We start from the raw sequence: 26,523 nt of genomic DNA on the forward strand, positions 1-26,523 counted from the left end.
GATTTTAGTTTAAGCTCAAAAATAAGGGGCCTCCTTTTTATAGCCGAGTCCGAACGGCTTACCCCAGTGCGATACCTTTTTAGAGAGAAGTTTTTAGATGACATAGTACCTCATAAATGTTGCCAGCATTTGGGGGGGAAAACTATTGCTGAATTTTTTCTGATGGTCTCGTCAGGATTCGAACCCAGGCGATAATGACACCATATTTTTTAATAAACGGCGATAGTAAGCATCGATAAGATTAGCCGCTTAGCTAATCGTCGATAGCATTTTTCTCCATACAAACTAAGCGAGAAAATCCGCTCAATGGGTAAATAAAACACCCCTACTGTCGTTAATTTCCCATCACCTATACTTCAAACGAAAATGAGAAGTACAAATCAGGAGATCCATTTATATAGAAGCAATATCAATGCACAGACCGAATAAAACCAAATTTAATAAAGTCATTTGGAAATTGTAGTTCAATCGGTTAAAAATTGCGCCCTCTATAAAAGATGCATTTAGTTATTTAAATTTGCCGATAGCATCGATAGGAAAAATTCAGATATTGATATTCAGACAAAAAATATATTATCGATAAGTTTAGGTCAGAGCGGCAGTCATTTTTCCTCTTCACTCCATGCTACACTCCGGCCATTTTTTTTTGCTCCGCTCGCTCTCCTTTACATTTAAATTGACTATTTATTTTTCACGTTTTCAACTTCGAACAATATTCACTTCCGATTATATGTATTCTCGACCGCAGTCTATATCGGGCTATATCTTTATTAAGCCCCCATATAAACCGATATCCCGAATTGACTTCTTGAGATTCTAGAGTGTGCAAATATCATCAGATTTGGTTGAAATTTTGTAAACCGATTTCTTTTATGACCTCCGAACTTCTTGTCAAGTATAGTCTCAATCGGTCCATAACCGAATATAGCTACCATATATACCCGTCTCCCAATTGTACTTTTTGATCCCCTAGTGGGCATAATTCTTATACGATTTGAATGTAATCCCATGGCAGCCGCTTGTACGTACCGGATTGACCCGATGAATTCCTTTATATCGGCAAGGGCTGCCGCCCCAGTGTTCAACACAATGATATTATAACAACAGCAACAACGATTTGGATGAATCTTTGCATAATATCTCCTACCTCCAACATTCTTGTTAAGCATGATCTGAACCGGTCTATAACCTGATAAAACTCCAACCTTACGATTTTTCTTCCCAAGCCTCTATAGGGCAAAATTCTTATTCAATTTGGTAGAAAATACATGCCAAGTATGATTGGAATCCGTCTCCGGTATATTATACATCATATACCGGAACCAATTCCTAGCCTGATCCTATTTAGTTTCACCAAAATAACAAGTTAGTAAACCAAACCAAGCAAAAACATATTCAGTTCGCCCGTGTCGTATTTTGGATACCCACCGTCATGGATAAATTTATTAACCTTTTTTTATTGTAAATCCACTATGTCCATAGCTATATCCAAATATGGACCGATTAGGATCATATTCGGTTTAGATGCCGATATCCCATTTTAAAATTTCAGCGAAAACTGGTATCAAATGCGCCGGTTATGGGATTAAGGCACTAATCGGTCTATTTGACATATGATATATCCATATAGGGCCCGATCTGAACTATATGCGATTTGGATATCGGGAGGCTCATTACATCTCACTGTTTCAAATTCAGCGAAGTCAGGTAATAAATGCGCCTGTTATGTTTTAAAGTCCTATATCAGAAGATCGTTGTATATGGCTGTATTTACTACCTGACTTCGCTGAAATTTTAAACTGTGAGATGTATTGAGGGTTCTAATAGAACTCACTGTCAATGCCATGGCAGCCGGTTGTACGTACCGGATTGACCAGCTGATTGTTATCCTTCATCGGCAAGGGCTGCCGCCTCGGTGTACAACACACTGCTACAACAACAACACAACTCACTGTTCTAGCAAAATCGATTACTTAGTGCGCTTTTTATGAGCTTAAGACCGGCAGTTATGTCTATCTAAAGTCGTATGTGGATCGTACTCGGTCTGTAGATCGAGAAGCCTGATTCAAGTTATTTTTTCTAATTTCAGCGAATTCGGGTTATGAATGCGCCTGCTATGGGCTTAAGACCCTATACCTGGAAATCAGTCTATATGGCAATTATACGTAAATATAGTCCGAACGAGACCGTGTTTGATATGAATGTCAAGGATACTAACAGAACTCATTGTTCCGATTTGCAATGAAATCTGGTAATAAATAAGGCTTTTATATGTTTGAGACCCAAAATCGTCATATCGGTCTATTTGGCAGCTGTATCCAAATATAGTCCAATCTGTTCGTTTTGGATTTCGGGCGACCTAATAAAACTTACTGCTTCAAATTTTAGCGAAATCGGGTTACAATTGCGCATGTTATGGCCTTAAGACCCTGTCTATATTGCAGCTATAACTAAATATGGTCCGATCTAGATAATATTTGGCAAGTATGTCGAGGGGCTTTAATGAACCGATCGAAGAACCTGTATATAGAAGAAATACGATTCTGTGCCAAATTTCAGCTCAATATCTAAGTTTTTGAAGACTGTAGCGTGATTGCAATACACGGACACAAAGACGGGCGGACTGACTGACAGATCTACATAATTAAATCGTTTGTGAATTTTACGACTATCAAGAATATATATACCTTGTTGTGTCGGAAATTTATATTTCGATGAGAAATTTATTTTCGATGCAAACAGAATGATTTAAAGGGTATTAAAAAGATTTTTATTTTTGGATTTAGATAGTCTAAATCGGGGATTAGGAGCGGAGCGGACCTAATTTTGCGGGAGCGTCAGTGACATTTTTTGGACCCGGAGTGGAGCGGATTTTGAGATTGTAAACCGCTGCACTCCGGGTTCAAAAAATGTCGCCTCCGCTCCGGCAAAATTAGGTCCGCACCGCTCCGCTGCGAATCCTAATTTAGACTATCTACATCCATAGTAAGACCACAGTAGTGACAGACCAGGCCTTTAGCGGGAATCGCGCCCACAACACCCGCACTGGTAATCTGAGCACGCTGCCAACTCGTCTACCGGGTCGACCTTCTTCTGCTTTCGTTTAATTTAATTTTGTTTTTATATTATTTTATAGTAAATATAAAGGAATTATTTTTTCCATTTTGGTGTTTTTTTTTAGTAAAAATTTTGCATCATAAACAATAACACAAATATCGATTACTCTTCGCACTGCAATGCCATAAAACGGAAATTATGTTTCTCATGCCTTCTCCACTTTATTGTTGGTTGAGATTGCAGCATATTTTCCCGCCATCTCAGACATTAATAAAAATTTTACCTCTTTTAAACATTTTGCTGGCCCATAAATCATTGTTCATGGGCCTTTCCCTTCCATCCTTTTTTCTCTTTTGGAAATGTTTCACATAAAATTGGTAACCTTTCTTCTTTGATATGTTTTCTTCTTCTTCTTCTTTAATTTCAAAGAGAGCATCCAGCTCTTTGTCATAACAATGACAATATAGGTCTGATAAGAACACACTGTAGCATGCTCAAGACATTAGTAGTAGTAGTAGTTGTTGTTGTTATTCAATCTTGAGGCATTGAGTCGGCAGTAACGTAAGAGATACTCTCACGTTATTTGTGTATATTTCACTTTACCGATACGCGTATGGCGGTATTCGTTTGTTAAAAAACACAAACTATTCGAGCATGAAATGCAATTACTCATTGTCCATTGGCGTTTAATGATTTCCTTAGTTTTTTTATAATATTTCAAATTGTTTTTACGATACAATTGCTTGTATGTTTTCTTCTTCATATTTTTGAAATTTTTATGTGCTGTAGTTGGACGCATTTAATATTTGATAAGAAGTTTGTTATAAATTTTATGATCATCCGCTTGACTGCCTATTGGTCAGTTTTATATACCAGAAATTGTACTCTTGGGAATAATGTATTACAAATATTTAAATGGAACTTTTGTTTTTATTACCGCATAATTAAAATTAACTATAGAATTGTGTATGAAATGTCATCAATATAAACACTTTTATGCCTTTAAGTGTTTTTTTATTATTTTAAGAACTAGAGCTTTGATAACAAAGGGTTTTGTAAAATGGATTTTTTGTTATCTTTTCAATGTTTTTTTTTTTATAGAAACATTAAATCTTTCGCAATTTCTATTTGTAGCTATTAGATGACAAAATTGTATTGCTTAAAAAAAGTGTTCTGTGTAAATATTTGATAAAGAATGTCGCATTTTGAAATTTTTTGTTGAATGAGCTCACAAATTTGTTTTGTGAATTTTTATTCAAAGACAGTCGCTTTTATGCAAAAAGAAAAACGTAAAACATGAAAAACCTCCGATAGCATTAACAGTTCGTTGATATCATCGTTGATTTTATAGATGAAAAACCGTTGATATCGATGAATTGACGAACGAATCGATTGCGGACATGGAAGTGGTTGATGCAGTAAATTAATGTTAATTACAAGCAAAAACTTTAAAAGCCTGCTTATTTTATTTTATATCTCATCGATATTCTTCTAGTTAACAGAATTTGGTTTTCTGAACATATGTTTATTGCTTATCCTATCGATAAACCTTAACCGGCAGATAGCTGCCGTTAGTTTTATAAATTCAAATAGATGGTAATATACAATCAGTACCTCAATTCTGAGTTTAGGATGATCGAAGATCGCTGCGCCCACATGCAATGTGACTACGACAACAACAACCGCAATTCTATAACTAATAACGAAAATTGTGTAGTGTCAACAAAAAATCGTTTGCACTAACGATTATGTTTTTCTCTAAATCCTAGTTAACAAAAATCGTCTCGTCTCGAAAGAGACAAACAAAAATTGTGAAATGTAATGATTTTAGCCCTAACAGGCAAAAACTTGAAAATGAAAAAATTCGGCAGAGCCCGACCGGGATTCGAACCTGGGGATTCGGGATTGGAACCTGTCGTTGTCTGGCGTTCGAAGCCATCAATACAACTTCCAACAGATGCACAAAATCATGTGTACCATGGAAGTAGTGTAATTGTCGCAGAAAAAAAGTTTGTCATTACATAAAAACACATGCATTGGGAAAAAGTACAGCTAATAGACAGGGGTGTCGAGCGTAGTTAATGTGATAATTGTATCATAGAGACGTTTTTGCAATTTATACGATTCAAATACAGCAACCAACGCACGGCCCTTGAAGCCATCACAACTTATATGGTTGATAAGTCTTCTTACCCAAAACGAAACGCGTCCCATAGGTGTGTGTTGCTATCTCTGGCTTTCCTTTTCCATTTGCAAAGAAAATCTCTGATCATTGAGCTCGTCTCGAAAGAGAAACAAATAAAAATTGGAAAATTTAATGATATTCGACCTAACAGACAAAAAAACTTGAAAAGGGAAAATCGCTATCTATTTTTTCTCTCTGGCAACTCTACCCAAAAAAAAAACGAAAAGCACAAAGAGGAATAGAAATGTAATAAATAATTCTTCCCATAGACTGAAATTCTCTTATTATAATTTGAAAACATTTTTATTTCTCGTCATTAAAGTAAACACCAAATAATTTTCACTTGTTTAGTTGACAATTTTCTATTCGTTAGCGAAAACAGCTGATTTTAAATATGTCGATTATCGTTAAAAGTGGCTACTGAATACCAAATTCGTTAACTTTTCTGTTCTCGCTTTTTAACTAAACGATTTTCGTTAAAACATTTTACAAATTTCCACTACAGGTGTTTTTTGTTTCCGATTGCTGCGTAATATAAGGTGTGTTCGCGTACATTTTTAGCAACAATTTGCCAATAAAAATTTGCAGGAGAGTAAGAAATTTCTGCCGTGAAAAAAACCTCCAACAGAATTTTGGAATCTCTCATTTACAAAACTTTCCATATGTTTTTCACTCTCATACTCTCTCTCTCACTCTCACTGGTGAATGAACAACTTTCAGTAAAAATTTATGCAAGTTTTTGAGTACGCGAAAACACTTATTGGTGATTGCCGCGTCATATTTGCTGTGCTTTATTTGAGTCCCATTTAGTGCAAGTCAGTTGTTCTGGATAAAATATCAGTGCTTGTACTGGTAAATTATCGATAACATAAGAAGCGATTTATGGTAATTTGCAGTATATAGTACAAAAATAAAATACAGCAATTGTCTTCTTAGTTACCTTAAAGGCATACGAGAAAACCAAACTTGTTAACGGGAGGCTGGAGGCCACCGTAGCGCAGAGGTTAGCATGTCCTCCTATGAAGCTCAACCCTGGGTTCGAATCCTGGCGAAACCATCAGAAAAAAATTTCAGCGGTGGTTTTCCCCTCCTAATACTAGGAACATTTGTGAGGTACTATGCCATGTAAAACTTCGAATTGAGCTTAAACTTGAATCGGACTGCACTTATTGATATCTGAGAAGTTTGCCCTTGTTCCTTAGTGAAATGTTCATGGGAAAAATTTGCATTTGTTAACAGGACGTTTATGCCCTCTGTAAATTAAATTAGTTATTTTTATGGGACAATCCGGCCCTAAGTCGTCTAATCGCTTTCCTGTACCTTCTATTAGTTCATTATAAGTTTAGACGTATCTGAATGACTATTTCCCGCTTTAAGATAAGATTAAGATTGTATATAAATAGTTTAAAAAATAGATCGATAGGTGTTAACCTCCAATTTTTTGTATTATCTACCAAAATCTGTGCCCAGCATGTTCCATATTGTTTGAAAACCTGCTCTAGTTCTTGTTAGCTGAAGTTGTTTTTCCTAATCCTGCTTACACCTATGGAAAGCCCCATAAAAACAACATTGAAATGACTGACATTGAGCTTAACTTTGTCGCTTGATACTGAAGCAATAACAAATCATTGACAATTAATATTCAATTGGTGGATAGTCAAAGGGTTAACATTGAAGGTCAATTGAAATTTGTACATGTGTCGTCCCCACTGTGCTGTCTGGATGTCTGGAAATTTGCTTTGAATTCGCTTTCTAAGATACAAAACAAATGTGATGTCTCTGCGGCCCTAAACTTTCTTTAAATTCTTTAGCGTATACGAGGCTAACAAGCTCCATCTATCTTTGGCCAATTATTTGTCACTAAACCGCCATCAATGTTTGCGTCCATTGTCATATTTTGTTGCTGCCGTTGTGATGACACAATTTGAATTCGTTGGACTTTGATGAATTGGCCGGGACGGATGAACGGACGGACCACTACCACCGACCACATGTCATATAATTTGCTTTAATTGATACATTTAACATACATTTTATAACTAATTTAATTCTTTATGTTGTTGTTTATGTTATAACGGCTGTTTTTAAATTTTTATGTGTGCGTGTGTTTTTTTTTTCTATTTGCAGAAATAAGGAACAGCGTGGCATATTTCCCAAAAGCTACATCCATTTGTGCGATTATAAAATTGTCAATGGGGAATATTGCATACAACGAACTGAAATTGTTGAGGAAATAACAAAAGTTCTGTTGGAATGGGGCATAATATTGAAACAATATTTTCTGGTAAGTACTGCTATGCTTTTGCAATTCTATGCAGCCAAAAGGGGGTTACTTCAAATTGAAATGAAATGGTGAATTGGGTAGTGCTGTACATTTAGTTGAATGAGAAAAATAAGAAAAAAATCAATTTAGGTATAGAACATTTTTTTTGAAATTTTCTTTTATAGGAAATTGACAGTTATAGGAAATTTTATCAAAATGACCTATTTGTAGGAAATTTTGTCAAAATTTGCTATTTATAGGAAATTTTGTCAAAATTTACTATTTATAGGAAATTTTGTCAAAATTTACTATTTATAGTAATTTTTGTCAAAATTTACTATTTATAATAATTTTTGTTAAAATTTACTATTTATAGTAATTTTTGTCAAAATTTACTATTTATAATAATTTTTGTCAAAATTTACTATTTATAGGAAATTTTATCAAAATTTACTATTTATAGGAAATTTTGTCAAAATTTACTATTTATAGGAAATTTTGTCAAAATTTACTATTTATGGGAAATTTTGTCAAAATTTACTATTTATAGGAAATTTTGTCAAAATTTACTATTTATAGGAAATTTTGTCAAAATTTACTATTTATAGGAAATTTTGTCAAAATTTACTATTTATAGGAAATTTTGTCAATATGTATTATTTATTAGAAATGTACTCTTATAGGAAATTTTTTTAAAATTTACTATTTATAGGAAATTTTTTTAAAATTTACTATTTATAGGAAATTTTGTCAAAAATTACAATTTATAGCAAATTTTGTTAAAATTTAGTTTTTGTAGGAAATTTTGTCAAAATTTACTTTTTATGGGAAATTTTGTCAAAATTTACTTTTTATAGGAAGTTTTTCAAAATTTAGTATTTATAGGAAATTTTGTCACAACTTACTATTTCTAGCAAACTTTGACAAAATTTTCCTATAAATAGTAAATTTTGACAAAATTTTCTATTTAAAGGAAATTTTGTAAAAATTTTCTATTTATAGGAAATTTTGTAAAAATTTACTATTTATAGGAAATTTTGTAAAAATTTACTATTTATAGGAAATTTTGTCAAAATGGTCCCCATAATGTGCGATATAAGAGATAGGATTACCCATTTAAGTGTATTTTTATACCCTCCACCATAGGATGGGGGTATACTGATTTCGTCACTCTGTTTGTAACTACTCGAAATATTCGTCTGAGACCCCATAAAGTATATATATTTCTGCCCTTCCGTCCGTCTGTCCGTCCGTCCGTCTGTCTTTCGAAAGCACGCTAACTTCCGAAGGAGTAAAGCTAGCCGCTTGAAATTTTGCATAAATACTTCTTATTAGTGTAGGTCGGTTGGTGTTGTAAATGGGCCATATCGGTCCATGTTTTGACATAAACCGATCTTGGGTCTTGACTTCTTGAGCCTCTAGAGTACGGAATTCTTATCCGATTTAAATGAAATTTTGCACGACGTGTTTTGTTATGATATCCAACAACTGTGCCAAGTATGGTTCAAATCGGTCCTTAATCTGATATAGCTGTCATATAAACCGATCTTGGGTCTTGATTTCTTGAGCCTCTAGAATGCACAATTCTTATCCGATTGCAATGAAATTTCTCACGACGTGTTTTGTCATGATATCCAACAACTGTGCTAACCATGGTTCAAATCGGTCCATAACCTTATATAGCTGTCATATAAACCGATCTTGGGTCTTGATTTCTTGAGCCGCTAGAGGGCGCAATTCTTATCCGATTTGAATGAATTTTTGCACGTAGTATTTTGTTATGATATCCAACAACTGTGCCTAGTATGGTTCAAATCGGTGCATAACCTCATATAGCTGTCATATAAACAGATCTGGGGACTTGACTTCTTGACCTTCTAGAGGGCGCATTTCCTATCCGATTTGGCTGAAATTTTGCATGACATATTTTATTCTTACTTTCAACAACTGTGTCAAATAAGGTTCAAATCGCTTCATAACCTTATATAGCTACCATATAAACAGATCTGGGATCTTGACTTCTTGAGCCTCTAGAGGTTATCCGATTTGCCTGAAATTTTGTACGACGGATTCTCTCATGACCATCAACATACGTGTTTATTATGGTCTGAATCGGTCTATAGCCCGATACAGCTCCCATATAAATCGATCTCTCTATTGTACTTCTTGTTCGAATTGGCTGACATTTTACACAGGTCTCCAACATATAATTTAATTGTGGTCCAAACCGGACCATATCTTGATATCGCTCTAATAGCAGAGCAAATCTTTTGTTATACCCTTTTTTGCCTAAGAAGAGATACCGAGAAAAGAACTCGACAATTGCGATCCTTGTGGAGGGTATATAAGATTCGGCCCGGCCGAACTTAGCACGTTTTTACTTGTTGTTTATACCCTTAAAGTAACCCACAAGGTAAAAGATACCTAAATTAAATATTTTACTTGGGTTGAAGTATCTAGGGGGAACGCCCACCCTAAACGGGCATATAGACCGATCAGTATATAAAGTAGCTTTAATGAAAGGTATTTGTGAGTAGAGTCGTATATTATATAAACATTATGGGTCAAGTCCCAGGAGGCCATCCCTACTCCCAAAAACTCCTTAAACAATAATATAGACCGAATGGTAGCATATGGGACCTGAGATAAGACTGTTCAAGAATTTTAGGGCATGGTCTGGGAAGAGGGAATTTCCAAGTTACAATGATATTATTGGTTCAGTAGAGCAAAAACTCAAAATGGTATAAATTTCTCAGGCAATACACTCCTTTTTATATAAACTTGGAATGTATTCGTGATATATAAGTGATAGGTGGGCCCATTGAAGGGAATTTGTAGTCTAATGGTTTTCCACAAACAGGCAAATCCAATATTTAAAATTGTGATCATGTCTAAGGGGGGAACGTCCCACCCAAACGGGCATATAGCAAGATTTTCGAATTTTATGTCATGTTCAGGGCTATGTTTATATGTTCTCTCTAGGCGACCCTATAATATTGTATATCCTTGGTCTGTTTAACCTTGTCTTTGGTTGGGGCAAGGGCACAAGTAAGGCTGACGGGAAAGAAATTAGTGTTTAAGAGGATTGTGTCTAGGCACACATCATTATTAAAATTACTATGGAAATTTCGTCTGTTGTAAAGAAAGTTTTGGTTTTACCGTCCACCATAGGAGGCACGTATACTAATTTCGTTATTCGAAATATCAATTTGAGACCCAACAAAGTATACATATATTTTCGATGCTTTTGACATTCTGAGTCGATTTAGCCATGGCCGCTCGTCTGTCTGTTTTTTATTAGTGTAGGTCGGTTGTAGTTATAAAAGGGCCATATATAGCATATAAATCGATCTTGACTTTTTGAGCCTCTAGATGGAACAATTCTTATCTGATTTTGCTGAAATTTCGAATGAGGTCTTCTGTTCTGACTTCCAATAACTGTACCAAAAATGATTCAAATTAGTTCATAACCTGGTATATCTGTCATATAAACCGATTATGGATCTTGACTTCTTGAGCCTCTAGAGGGCACAATTCTTAACCGATTTGCTTGAAATTTCGGATGAGGTGTTCCGTTCTGAATTCCAATAAATGTGTCAAGAATGGTCTAAATCGGTCATACAACCCGAACTCGGATCTTCATTTATTGAGCATCTAGAGGGCGTATACTTATTCGATTTGGCTGAAATTTTGCACACGTTGTTTTGTTTTGATATCCAACAACTGTGCCAAGTATGACCTCTAGAGGGCGTATTCTTATTCAATTTGGCTGCAAATTTGCACACGATGTTTTGGTTTGATATCCAACCATTATGTAATAAGTATGGCCTAAATCGGTTCGTAGCCTGATACAGCAGTCATATAAACCGATCTCGGATCTTGACTTCTTGAGCTTCTAAAGGGCGCAATTCTTATGCGATTTGGCTGAAATTTTCCATGTTAAGTTTTACTATGGGTTCCAAACGCAGTGTCAAGCTTAGTCCAAATAGTTTTATGACCTGATATAGCTCCCATTTAAAACGATCTCCCGATTTGACTTCTTTTGAGCCTCTAGGGGCGCAATTCGTTGCCTGAAAATTTAAACTTGGTTTTTTTATGACTACTGATAGTCATGACAAGTACGGCCCATCTGTATCTGTATATCTAACTCCTATATATTTGAAAAAGTCATTCATTCTGGTTTGCCGGGAGAGGTCAATTTCTTCAGGTGCAATGGGAGGCGCTCGTTCTCTAAGGACTATATTCTCCCGGTAGCTATTTACCGCTTGATGTAGAGGTTCTCTCTTGTAGCGCTGAATCTCACGCTCTAGATCACGTAGAACTATCTTAAGGCTTTTGGGCGGTGGCATCTATCCACAAGATGACGATTTGGATAGTCTCTGCGATAACAGCCCAAAATGTATTGCTTAGACAGCATGTAGTTATGTCTTTGCACTGGTAGGATCTTTGTCGCCTGATGGGTATTTGTAATGAGTGCAAGCTAATATGGCACCTTTCAGTCCTTTCAAAATCGTCCAGAACAGAGGTAATCATAGCCTCATGCGGACTTTTACCAACATCGTCCACCTTAGTACTTATCCATTGAGAGACGAGTGCTAAAAAATGCTTTACAGCATAATTACTAGGAGACCTTCGGAGATGATATGGTCAGAAGCCGATTTTAAATGGATTTCTAATGAATCACAACAAAGAAGGCAGGAAATTAATCGCATTTATGGACAATATCGTGCATCTAGTCCAAGGCGAACAATGCAAAATTTGTCAAAGATTAGACGCTTTTTGAAAACATTCTTATCATGGCACATTTTATGTAAACATCACTCTTTGTAGAAGATTTTCCTTTCTGGTAGCAGCGATTTTTTTTTGGAATTCTTGAAATAATTCAAATGTGAATCATTTGCAAGCACATTCCTCGGCGGGCTTAAAACACAATTCTATTTCATTTATTCATCATTTATTGTTGTGGAAGACTATGCTATTCCATGGTTATCTCATTAATTGCGGCCTATTGCAAATGTTTGCATGCAACAGGCATGGAAGGTTGTGGTAATGCAACCACAAAAACAAACAACAACAATAGTAAAAATATTCATAATTGGTGTCACTTTTGCTTTTCGGGTTTTTCTTTGTTATAGGTCCGACATCCCGACTTCCATAGCATACGCTCCAAAATGAATAGTTTGAACAACAATCGAGCCCTTTTAATATCCGGTAATCTGCCTTTGGATGAAATTCGTACCATCAAATTAACAGCCACTTCACAAATTGACACGGGCAACAATCTGCTGGGATTGGATATGGTGGTGCGTGACGAAAGTGGTGATATTTTGGATACGAATACCATATGCACCACCGAATTGTATGAGCATCATATGAATGCCGTCAATCGCATTATTAAGGCCAATGTAAGTATGAAGTTAGGGATATAACCCCCCTTACCTATAATGATTAATTTTTGTTCGTTTCTTTCAGCGTCCTCAAACCATACACCATGGTCCCAAACCCTACAAGAATTTCTCACACAACATTTTGCTGCATGTCAATGCCTTTGTCTGCAAATTCCAAGAAGATTCCGATTTAATATTCACCCTCTTTGATGGTGAATCACATCGACCCATAAGTGAAAACTATGTGGTGAAATGGTCCCGCACTGGCATAGCCCGTGACATCGATCAATTCGACAATAATCGAGTTCTCTTCACCGATCTCAGTAAAAACGATGTTAGCATACCGAAAATGTATTTGGTTTGCTATGTGGTGCGTATAGGTTCCATGGAAATGAAGGAGAATGATTCGAAACGCACCAGCATTACCAACACCATGCTGACAGCGGCCAGCAAAAAGAATTCCCAGTTATCCATAAGCTCCAGTGGTTCTTTCAGTGGCACTGAATACATAATGCGTCGTCCCTTCGGAGTAGCCTATAAAGATCTGACCCCCATTATCAATAAACCCGATGAGTTTAAGGGTAATTTGGATATGCCCTTCATACTATGCGAAAAGGATAACATGGACATCACCTTAAGGAAGCTGATAGCCAATAAGGATATTGGCAAAATTGATTCACGCATGTGTGTAACAGTTGAGGTGTTACAGGGCGACATCAAACAGATTAAAGAAGATTTTCCCCGTCTACTGCATACCAATGTACCCATTGCTCGCAAAATGGGCTTTCCCGAAGTCATTTTACCCGGAGATGTACGCAACGATTTGTATTTGACTTTGTGCTCCGGAGAATTTGCCCGTATTGCCAAGACCTCAGAGAAGAATGTGGAAGTCACCGTCACAGTTTGCAATGAGCATGGTCACACTGTGCCTGGTGTGATGAGCATAGGAGCCGGTTTGGCACCCATAGATGAATACAAATCTGTGGTGTACTATCATGATGATAAACCCAAATGGATGGAAACCTTTAAAATTCATGTGCCCATTGATGAGTTTAAGCAATGTCATTTGAAATTCGTTTTCAAACATCGCAGTTCCAACGAGCAAAAGGATAAATCGGAGAAACCTTTTGGCTTGGCTTATATGAAACTGATGCAGGATAATGGAACTACCATAACGGTAAGTAAAAACCAGTAAGGAAAGGCAAAAGCCTGGCGGAGCTGACTATATAATACCCTACACCTACCCTACAATCATAAATTGTTATAGCTGCCCTATAAACCAATCTCGGATCTTGACTTCTTGAGTCAATAGAGGGCGCAATTCTTATCCGATATGGCTGAAATTTTGCATGACAAAATTTCCAACAACTGTGTATGCTAAGTATGGTTCAAATTGGTCCATAAGCTGATATAGCTGTCATATAAACCGATCTGCCGTCTTGACTTCTTCAGCCTCTATAGGGCGCGATTCTAAACCGATTTGGCTGAAATTTTCCACGAGGTGTTTTATTATGACTTCCAGTAACTATGCTATGTTTGGTTCAAATCGGACCATAATCTGATATAGCTGCCATATAAGCCGATCTTGAATCTTGACTTCTTGAGCCATTAGAGAGAGCAATTCTTATCCGATTTGGCTGAAATATTGCAAGAAGTGTTTTCTTATGACTTTCAACAGCTGTGCAAAATAAAATTTTAATTGGTTCATAACCTGATACAACTGCCATATAAAGCGATCTGTGATCTTGACTTTTCGAGCCTCTAGCGGTCGCAATTATTACCCGATTTGGCTTAAATTACAACGACTTCTCACATGACCTTCAACATACGTACCAATTATGGTGTGAATCGGTCTATAGCCTGATACAGCTCCCATATAATAAGGGCGCAATTTTTATTCGAATTGCCTGAGAAGACTTCTACCATGGTCTCCAACATTCAGTTCAATTATAGTCCGAATCGGAAGATAACTCGATATTATAGCTCCACTATCATAGCAATACTTTCCTTTTATCATATGGTTGCCTAAAAAAGAGATACCGGGAAAAGAACTCTACAAATGCGATACATGGTGGAGGATATATAAGATTCGGCCCGGCCGAACTTAGCACGCTTTTTCTTTTTTTTTTTCAAATATCGATTTTTATGGGAGCTACATATATCTGGTTATGGATGCATGGCGAAACAATTAAAGGTGGTCTCATTTGTACAACAACCGCAAACCATATGGTGTAATTCCCCATCTTGCCATCAAGCTGATCGACATTTTGCCAACACACTCAAAGAAATGTATGTGTGTGTGTGTATACGTATGCATACATGAGCAGAGGATATGCGACAAGAAGATAACAATAAAGAGAATGCAAACAAAAACATGACATCTTTATACCGTCAAACCTGGTCGGCCTTGGCATAGATGTTGGATGTTAATAAAACACCGGATGCAAAAATTCAGCCAAACCGAATAATAAATGCATTCAAAAAGTCGGACCATATGACATGGCATGGCATGTCTTTTACAAGTAAGCAACAACAAAGCAACATGTGCAAAATTTCAGCTAAATGGAATCGAAAACATGTTCTTAATTTATAATGGTAACTCTGGGAGGGAGAGTACAAAGAGGATTGAAATAAGAGAGAAATTTTTGCGCTCTCAAAATATGACAGCAAATGTCAAGCTTATAGGTGTCCGTAATTATTTTATTTTCTTCAAAGTAAGAAGCACGGCCGAAATTTAAAAAAAAATTTACAGCAAAGAGAAAAGAAATAAAGAAAGATACACATTTTGGAAGCTGAGACTGCCGAAACCATAGTTATGTGCATTACGCCAAAAATTACTTCACGGGAAAGGAAGTGCATATTTATAAAATGCAAACGACGCAAACTGCATGAGGCATGTTCTTGGATAATTCTAATTTAACTACAATATATTCACAAGCGCCACCAACCAGTCTATGTGTGAAGTTCAAATTCTTTATGTATATATTGGTTGTCCAAAAAGTAATTGCGAATTTTTCATATAGTCGGCGTTGACAAATTTTTTCACAGCTTGTGACTCTGTAATTGCATTCTTTCTTCTGTCAGTTATCAGCTGTTACTTTTAGCTTGCTTTAGAAAAAAAGTGTAAAAAAGTATATTTGATTAAAGTTCATTCTAAGTTTTATTAAAAATGCATTTAAAAAAATCCGCAATTACTTTTTGGGCAACCCAATATTATTTATCTATGAGAGAGAGACAAACAACAAGGCATGAAGACTGCTTTGCATATCGTTTATGCTCATATTAACCTTGATTACCAACGTGTTTATTAACGTGGAGCTCTTTTTATTTTGCGCTCGTGAAGCGATATTGGGCTTAATGAGGGCCATTATAATCTAATCGCTTTGGTGGGTTCTTGATATGCCATCTGACCTAGGTCAATGTTCTGTAGAAAAAATTCTCTTATAAAATGGTAAGGAAAGCGTATTTACAGCGTGTTACCGTTTTTGGTGAGTTCCTACCAAAATTGGTAGGTTTTTATTCGCTTGGTAGGTTGGTAGGCTGACCTCAATTTTTGGTAGGTTTTTCCAACACTGGTTGCGAGTAGTTCCATATTTTATGTCATTCGTTTAAACAGGGTATTCTGTTCAGATTTTCAAGCGGACTGCTGTCAAACTTCATATAAATAAGTAAAAAGGCGTTAAGTTCGGCCCGGTCGAACATTGGAGACCCACTACCTCAGGTATATATGTAAACCACCTTTCATCATAATCCGGTGAAAAATACACAATTTATGCCCCCAAAGCGGCTTTATCGAAATATGGTCCGATTTGGACCAAATACGAAGAGGATATTAAGTGGTATCAGTCATTGTTCAATTTTGTAGAACAAAATATTGGTATTTTTGATAGCTATATCCAAATATAGACCGATCTGAAGCATATACGACACGGATGTCGAAAAGCCTCGCCTAGGTCAAATCTGAGCGAAATCGGATTATAAAGTTCCTTTTATGGGCATGGTTTATATGGCAGCTATATCAAAATCAGAACCGATCTGGGCCAAATTGAAGAGGGCTGACGAAGGGCCTAACACAACTCACTGTCCCAAATGTCGGCGAAATCGGACAATAAATGCGCTTTTTATGGACCCAAAACCTTAAATCGAACGATCGGTCTATATAACAGCTATATCCAAATCTGGACCGATCTAAGCCATATTGCAGAAAGATATCGAGGTCCCTAACACAACTCACCGTCCCAATTTGCAGCAAAGTCAGATAAAATGTCGCTTTTATGAGCCTAAGACCCTAAATCGGCGGTCTATATGGGGGCTATATCAAGATATAGTCCGATTTAGCTTCTTCCAACTTAACCTGCTTATGGACAAAAAAGAATCTGTGCAAAGTTTCAGCTCAATATCTCTATTTTTAAAGACTGTAGCGTTAATTTAACAGACAGACGGACGGACATGGCTAGATCATCTTAGATTTTTACGCTGACCAAGAATAGGGTTTATAGTTGTTAACGGAATGACAAAGTGAATATACCGACATCCTTCTGTGTTGGGTATAAAAACGTCGGCGAAACTTTGGGTAAAAATAGGTTGAAAAGTAGTATTCTGTTTATAGTAAGGAAATCGACAAAAAAAAATATTATAGTGGTAACACTTTAAATTATTGCCGGCAGCATCTGCATTTTTATACCAAGTCCCTCACTTTGTGAAGAAGTTTTAAATGGTTAACAACCTCACAAAGGTTTTTTCTGGAGCTCTTATCGGGATTTAAAGCCATGCCATCGGCGTCATAGGGACACATGCTACCTCTGCGCCACTGTGGCCACTGTCATAGTCAAAACAAAAACATGTTTGAATTTTAATATTGGATAACTATCCTGGTTTGATATTTTTTATTTCATTTATTTTATGTTTTTTGCAGCAAGGACAACATACATTGGCTGTTTATAAAATCGATCACAAAAAACTGGACAAAACCAATTCAAATAACACATATCTGGAACTACCGGCCACAGTCAACGAATTACAAGGTACAAAACCATCAACAGCAGGACTAACACTACTGCCTAAGGACCAGCTGGTGATAGGTGTAAATCTGTGCAGTACAAAACTCACACAAAGTGGTAGGTAGCAGGAAAAAAGAAAACCTTTGCAAAAAAATCCTATCTCAATTTTATTTTCCCTTATGTTGCAGTAAGCCTTTTGGGTCTTTTGAATTGGTCGGCCCACCGAGAAACTTTGGAAGAATCCTTAAATGCTTTATCCAATGTACCTGGCGAAGAGGTTGTGAAATTTCTGCAAGATATCTTAGATGCTTTGTTCAATATCTTAGTGGAAAATGATAGTCCAGAGAAATATGATCAATTGGTATTTATGAGCATTATACATCTCATAGAGACTGTTTCGGATTTGAAATATCAGCATTTCTTAACCGTGTTGGATGTCTATATTAATGAAAGTTTTTCAGCAACATTGGCCTATGCGTAAGTTAACGTTATTTTCTTAAAAAAAATAAATAAATAGTTATTTATAATTGTTTTTTCGTAGAAAACTTATTGATGTTTTACAAAGGAACGTCCAAGAGGCCATTGAACCCAAAGAAAAATCTGTCGATGGCATTGAAATTGATGAACGCATTGAGGTTAAGCGTCTGTACAAAACCACAAGATATCTGCATTATGTAATGAAATTTATTATAAGATCACGCATTTTATTCTCAGCCATAAACGGCAACTCGGATTATGATGATTTTGCTAATAAATTACATGGTAAGTCCCGAAGAGGAGAACGACGATATCGATAAGAGAATAGTTGAGTTCTTAAAAGAAGTCCCTTTTTTATTTTAACCACAATTTTTTTATGTTCTATTTAACAATTTATCATTTTTTTGTTCAAACAAAATACTCGTTAGCCTATGAATTGAATTTTTAAAATACCACTAGCCCACCCAGGCACCGCCCCGCTGTGTGCTCTTTTACAATACACAAAACAAAAATTTCCTTAAATTTGTAATCTAAACCTCTAGACAAGGCGGATTTAAAAAAGTTGGTCTCACACTTTTGTTTGCATTCTCTTTGTTGTTATCTTCTCTCTCACATATTCTCTGCTCATATACGCACACGTATACACACACGCGTGTGTTGGCGAAAGTACGATCAGCTTGATGACAAGATGGCAGATTGCACCATATGATTTGTGATTGCTGTACAAATGAGACCACCTTTAATTGTTTCGCCATGACTTCTATGGGTCATGGCAGCATTTTGGCTTCAAAAGTTTGTGTACAATATTGCAAAAAATTGCATTTTTGAAAAATGTTATTATAAAATCAGCAAAGAGTATTTGCTGATATCAGAAAACTTTTTTCTCTGGGTTAAAGACTAAATAGGTTCAAGCCTTTATAGGTTCTTCTGGGCGTAAATTCTTATAATTTTGTATGGCTAATCGTAAACCACTCCTCGAATTCAAACTCTACTGATACTTGATCCAAAATGTTTATGTCCTCATATCATCCGCAAACATCAATAGTCTAATTTCGACATCCCCAATTCGAACACCCGTGGGTAAAACATCGTCATCAAAAGGCTCAGATAACGATGAGCCGTCCCATACCTGACTCGTAGTGTCGTTATATATAAGTCGCAATATATTTATGACCTTCGTAGGAAGTCCCATTCTGCCTAGTTTATAAAACAATGAGTTTCGTGGTATCATGTCAAAAGTGGCAGAGAAGAAGTCAACAAAGAAAGCGTGTGTGTAGAGATGGGTGATGGGTAAATACCCGAAAGGTATTTACACGGTAAATTGTGTCAATACCCATACATACCCAAAAGCTGGGTATTTATAATTTGGGTATAAAAATATTTTCTACACAATTTTTGATGATTTCGTATTCTTTGTATATAAACCTGATCTTCTGATCTCATAAAATCGGATTTTAGTTATATATAGCCGCTATATAGACCGATCTCCAGACCCCAAGACTTGAGGCAATAAATTGGTAATTTTTCATCCGATTTCGATACAATTTGGTACATTGAGTTCTGGTAGAATCCCTACCCATTTCTGTGAAGTGAGGTTCAGATCGGACTGTATTTGGATATAGTTGCCCTTTGACCGACCACCCGATCTCCCGATATATGGTATTGAGGTCATAAAAAATCCATTTTTTTTTTACCTGAATTCGATGAAATTTGGCACAGTGTGTTCTGGTAGACCTCTACCCATTCCTGTCAAATGTGGTCCAGATCGGACCATATTTGGATATAGCTGCCATATAGACCGATCTCCCGATATGGAGTATTGATCTCATTAAAGGTGCATTTTTCATCCGATTTTGATGAAATTATATTTATTCAAATCTTATATTTACTTTAATGACCAAGTGACCAACCCCGAAATACCCCCTAAACCCAAAATATTTACCAATACGGTAATACGGGACTCAATAGAAAGGCATTTGGGAGTAGAGTAAAAAGTTTTCCCAGGAACCGAGGAGGGGGAAAACTTTTCACACATCAATGAGTGCTTTCCGATCCAAGTTGAGTTTATCAACGATAAGGGACCTTTTTTATAGCCGAGTCAGAACGGCGTGCCACAGTGCGACACCTTTTTGGGGAGAATCTTTTACATAACCATGCATGGTATGGTACCTCGCAAATGTCGCCAGCATTAAGAGGATTCGAACGCAGGCGTTCAGCGTCATAGGCGGACATAGGCTACAGTAGCACTATGTCCCCACCCTAAAAAGATATAAGAGAGTTAAAGAAGGCGCAGCTGAGCGGGTCCTGTCCAGCTAGTTATATATAAATCATTAATATATTTTTCTCATTTATATTTTTAGAACTTTTGGAAATGTTCATCAAGATGATTGCCTGTCCAACTGATCTTCTGAAGTCTGAAGGAGCTTTGCTTAAGAACTTGCATATAATAGCAACGGATTTAATGCAAGTTTTTGATCCCGTCAGATTAAGGTAAAACATTTGCAGTCCAAAAGCTAAGACAAATGATTTCATCTGAGGTTATCTGATTTTTTTTCAGCATTGTCATTGTGAATATTTTGAAACAATTTCCCCCACGTCGTTTAACCCAATCCAAAATGGGTTGCATAAAGGATTTTGTGGATTCGAAATTATTCCATTTACCCGAATGCCGTGCCATACTCTTGCCGGTTTTCTGCAATCACATAAAGGATCGTTTAGAGAGCAAAGAGGAGGTATGTTTAATATTTTTTTTGTATTGTTCTGAATTTGTCATTTTTATTTTGCATTTGTTTTTTATGCAGTGTTTTTATTTTAAATGTTTTCTTCTTTTATAATTCATATTTATTATTTTCTCTGTGTTAATGCATTTGCCATATTAAACATTGTTTGTTCTCTTTATCAACCATTTTCATTATGCATTTTTAAAAGTTTTTATATAACGAATAAAATTTTTTTAACATGCTATGCCAAATACTCACTTTGTTAATATGATATAAAACAAATTAACCTGTTTCGAAATATTACTATTTTTTTAACTTTTTAATATTACCACACACAAAATTTCGATTTCGCCTTAACTGGCATCAGTCACAGTTTACTCGTACATTTCTTTTGGAGGCCCAGAACATTACATTTACACTATAAAGCAACATGGATAAACAGCTACCTTAGGACATTTATAGAAAAATATTAGAATAGGAAATCTTAAAATATGATTTTATATTTGTAGGAGGAATTTAAATTGATTTCTGCCCCAATGTAATATACGCTTTTTTCAAAGTCCATAAAAGCATAGTTTTGTTAAACAACACAGCATGTTCTTCTTTAGGTTGGTTTCACTCCACTCGTAGACCCGGCACGGTATAGCTATGAGCACCCCACAGCTTGGAACATTGAGGTCCGATCTGTGTGGTGTTCATTGCTGTCTCGAGAAGCTTCGCCGCGTTCTACAGGGGGCATTCACAGTGGAATGCCCCATACGGAGTAGCTGCAAGGCAATAGGGGACAATCAGCGGTGTTGAGCGGAGAGTCTCAGTGAAAGGCCGGGCGGCAATGGCTCTTGTACAAATACTGAGTGCCTGTGATGCTCGATATGAAAAGGCGAGTTATTGGCGCCTTCAAATAACCAATGAGCAACCTGTTCCCGCGATGTTCGGTCCTTTGGACCGGAACGAGCTTGCTCATCAGCAGGAGGATCGCCAGTTCCACATGCAAATGTGGCTACAACAACAACCTTATGGTTCATTGTAGTCGTTTTATTAGTCTTTTGTTCCTTATATCTCTTTGTCTACAGTCTTCTCAAATATGGACTACAAAGCGGGATTCACTCGGCTACAGTTTTACGCCTGCTGGCTGATACTTGCGAATGCTATATTAGCTCACCTCAAGCCCCTTATCGAGATAATTTTTTTTGTATAAATTCTGAGTGTCTAATTTAACACCAGTGGGTAATGGTCACCCATAGCCTAGATGGTGATTAAATAGGATATCAACAATATGTCCTATTTATACTGTGGAATAATTCTTGGACCATGGGTCTGGGGCGTGGAAAATTATAAGTTATGGTAATGGTATAAGGGGAGGCCACCGTAGCGCAGAGGTTAGCATGTCCGCCTATGACGCTAAATGCCTGAGTTCGAATCCTGGCGAGACCATCAGAAATAATTTTCAGCGATGGTTTTCCCCTCCTAACTCTGCCATTTAAAATGCCTCTCCAAAGAGGTGTCGCACTGTGGCACGCCGTTCGGACTCGGCTTTAAAAAGGGGGCTCCTTATCATTCGAGCGTAAACATGAATCGGACTGCACTCATTGATATGTGAGAAGTTTGGCCCTGTTCCTTAGTGGAATGTTCAAGGGCTAAATTTGCATTTGTAATGGTATAAGGTAGAGCTGGCAAACTATCAACAATAACAACATTCGATATTTTTGAAATTCTAATAATAAATATCGATAGTATCGTTAATTTTCCATTACCTTTATGTCATACGAAAATGAGAAGTAACAAATAATCTTATTTGCCCTCCACCATGGATCGCATTTGTCAGGTTCTTTGCCCCATATCTCTTTATAGAAAAACAAATGATAATAGCTATGCTATTGGAGCTATACCAAGTTATAAACCGATTGGGGCAATAATTGGTTTGGAAATTTTCATGAAAATCGGATAAGAATTGCGCCCTCTATAGGCTTAAGAAGTATAATCGGAAGATCGGTTTGTATGGGAGCTATAACAGGGTATGCAAAATGTCAGCCAAATTGAATAAAAATTGCGCCCTCTAAGAAGTCAAGATCCAAGATCGGTGTATATGGGAGCTTTATCAGGTAAAGAACCGATTTACACCATACACAGTTGTTGAAAGTTAAAGCAAAACACTTCATGCTAAATTTCAGCCAAGTCGGAAAATAAATGGATCCTTTAGCAGCTTAAGAAGTATAATTGGGAGATCATTTTATATTGGAGCTATATCAGGTTATAAACCAATTAGGACCATACATGGCACATTTGTTGAAAGTCGTAAAAAAACAATCCGTGCAAACTATCAGCTGAATTTGGTAATAATTGCGCCCCCTAGCGCCTCAAGAAGTCAAGATCTGAGATAAGTTTATATGAGAGCTATATCGGGTTATAAACCTATTTGGACCATACTTAACATGGTTGTTGAAAGTTAAAATAAAACACTTCATGCAAAATTTCAGCCAAATTGGATAATATTTCGCCCTCTACCCCCTCAAGAAGTCAAGATCCAAAATGGGTTTATAAGGCAGTTATAACAGGTTATGGACCGACTTGGACCATACACAGATGTTGGAAGTCATACCGAAACACCTCATGCTAAATTTCGGCGAAATCAGATAAAAATTGCGCCCTCTAGTGGCTCAAGAAGTCAATATCCAAGTTCGGTTATATCGAATATATGTCAGCAATATCAAACCATGGGCCAATATGGCTCAATTACAAACCCAACCGACCTACACTAATAAGAAGTATTTGTGCAAAATTTCAAGCGCCTAGCTTTACTCCTTCGCAAGTAAACGTCCTTTCGACAGACGGACGGACATGGCTAGATCGTCTTAAAAAGTCATGACGATCAAGAATATATATGGTTTATGGGGTCTTAGACGAATATTTTGAGGTGTTATAAACGGAACGACGAAATTAGTATACCCCCATCTATGGTGGAGGGTATAAAAATCAGGAGGTCGATTTATATAAAAGCGCACTCTATAGGCGCAATGTATCTTAAGGATGCATTCAGTGCCGGATCGCCTATTTTTGTTAAATTTTTGGAAAAAAAGCAAATTAACTTTGCCGATAGTATCGATAGGAAAAATATCAATCGATATTCAGACAAAAAATAAAATATCGATAGTATCAAGAGTGCCATCGATATTTTGCCAGCTCTAAACTGCATAGGCTGTCAAATGTGATTCCAATTATTACGGAATTGAAGTGGCCAAAATCAGCTAACGGAGTGTACCAAAATAATGCAACAAAACAAAAATGGCCTATCTCATTAAATAGATCATTCAACTTATCGTATTCATTCATTCAACTTATCGTATAAATCATCGAGGTGAGCGTCCTAAGCCGTTATCGTACAATCGTCTGCATAGAATACCATCTCGATGCCGTCCAAAAAGATGGAAAAGAGGTTAGGAAGAGGTTAAACCCTACCGGAGATATTAGGTTATTCGATGTTTGACATAAATCAGAGTTCGATTAATATGTGCGATGATTGCGTCAAAGCAGTTCTCATTGCGAAGCCATGCTGATTTTCGGCTCAAGAGCAGTAGTGCCTAGGTCTGTACGACTCTCCCTTGCAATCACCATCCTAGCATGAATTTTGTAAAATATTCATTCTGATTTTACAGGCATAGGGAATTGTAGTATTGTCGAAACATAGGTAGAGGGCTTATGTCAGGTATTGGACTTCTTGAAATTACGAACCAACGTTACCAACTGTACTTCAAAAAAGCAAATTGCAAACACATGTTTTATGTTTTATGCAAAAACCTATAATATTTTGTAAATTTTTGTTGTTGTTTTGTTTTCCTGAAAATTCACCAGACGTTGTGAACACCTTATTGGTATATTTACGAAAATTGTAATTTCTAAAAACGCCACTATGAACAACAATGCTTTAATTTTGCCAAATGTTTTCATATGTTATGATGCTAAGTGTTTGCGCATGTATGTTAGTAGATTATCCGTATGGTTTTCTTTCCTCTTCTATTTTATAATTGTTATATGTCACGCATGTATGTTTAAGTGTTTTTGTTTTAATTAAATATTTGCTATGCTCCATATTAGTTAAAATTGGCTAAATATTAAGATAAACAATTAGTATTTTTAGAAATTTAATTTTAATTAGAATTGCTTTAAACGGAATTTTAATTAGACATAAACGAATATTTTTAGCAAACGCGTTCTTCTGCACGTTTTCACTTTTAGATTTATACATATTTTTTTTTTAAGTTGCAATACACAAAATCTACACATACATACATTGTAGTTACTTCAATTTAAAATAATTTTTGCGTTTAAGTAAAAACTCTTCATTATATAGTCAAAAATATTGGTAAAAACCAACAAGTTACTGCCTGGTTCACTAACTTTTTTTCACTCAAGTGAGTCGAGTCACTCACTCCAACATCTGTTTTGCCTTTATGAAATCAGCTGGTTTGGACACAAAGGCGAACAAAAATCGCTCACTTTCAGTGATACAAATTTAGTGAGCTAGGCAGTTAGTTTCATAGTTTTTTTTTGGCTTGTCATCTTGTCATTTACCACACCGCAAGAACATTAAAAACAAACAAACTACACCATTAATGTTTGCTTACACACCACAGTACACCCCATCGTATATCCCACACCCCCCATCATTCATCGAACGTTACACTGTCACTCATCATTTGTTGTTAATCTTTTATATATGAACTTTTTACTTTCAAACAAAGCTCAGGTGCAACAGATAATTTTTAATAAAAATAAATATAAAATATTAAAAAAAAAAAAAATAAAAAGTAATAAAAAATTCAACAAAATTATAGAATTTAGACTAAGAATCTAAAGGAAATAGTATAAAAACGTTAATTTCGGCCGGGCCGAACTATAGATATCTACAACCATGGATCTACAATATTTCTAATCCTATAACTACAATATATCATATATGGGCTGTATTTAAAGTAGATACTTTACGAAAATTACCATGCTTCTTTGGCTGGAATTGGAGTCTAGCGTCTTGACGCTGAAATATTGGGTTGCCCAAAAAGTAATTGCGGATTTTTCATATAGTCGGCGTTGACAAATTTTTTCACAGCTTGTGACTCTGTAATTGCATTCTTTCTTCTGTCAGTTATCAGCTGTTACTTTTAGCTTGCTCTGGAAAAAAAGTGTAAAAAAAATATATTTGATTAAAGTTCATTCTAAGTTTTATTAAAAATGCATTTACTTTCTTTTAAAAAATCCGCAATTACTTTTTGGGCTACCCAATACAAAGTTTTTTTTTTTTTTTAATTTGGGAGCCTCGCTCTCAATGTTCTCTTCTCTCAGTAAATTTCTCTTTAAAAAGGTTGCCATATTTTTATGAAGACTCATTATGTTGCCAACAATTTTTATACACTTTTATGTTTACAGATTGGTTGTTTGG

The 26,523-nt window shown here is 36.1% G+C and overlaps 1 protein-coding gene across 2 annotated transcripts in view; it reads left to right on the forward strand.

Moving 5' to 3' along the window:
• Positions 1-26,523, forward strand: part of LOC106080540 (dedicator of cytokinesis protein 1) — a 108,449-nt gene that overhangs the window by 60,715 nt on the left and 21,211 nt on the right. For both annotated transcript variants that reach the window (XM_013241941.2, XM_013241942.2), the window contains exons 3-10: positions 7,370-7,526; positions 12,641-12,910; positions 12,978-14,069; positions 17,808-18,009; positions 18,081-18,369; positions 18,434-18,654; positions 20,730-20,859; positions 20,927-21,101. In XM_013241941.2, the coding sequence (XP_013097395.2) occupies positions 7,370-7,526; positions 12,641-12,910; positions 12,978-14,069; positions 17,808-18,009; positions 18,081-18,369; positions 18,434-18,654; positions 20,730-20,859; positions 20,927-21,101 (2,536 nt within the window). The remainder of the gene's footprint in view (positions 1-7,369; positions 7,527-12,640; positions 12,911-12,977; positions 14,070-17,807; positions 18,010-18,080; positions 18,370-18,433; positions 18,655-20,729; positions 20,860-20,926; positions 21,102-26,523) is intronic.

The sequence above is a fragment of the Stomoxys calcitrans genome, chromosome 2 (genome assembly GCF_963082655.1).
Source record: "Stomoxys calcitrans chromosome 2, idStoCalc2.1, whole genome shotgun sequence".
NCBI classification, from domain to species: Eukaryota; Metazoa; Arthropoda; class Insecta; order Diptera; family Muscidae; genus Stomoxys; species Stomoxys calcitrans.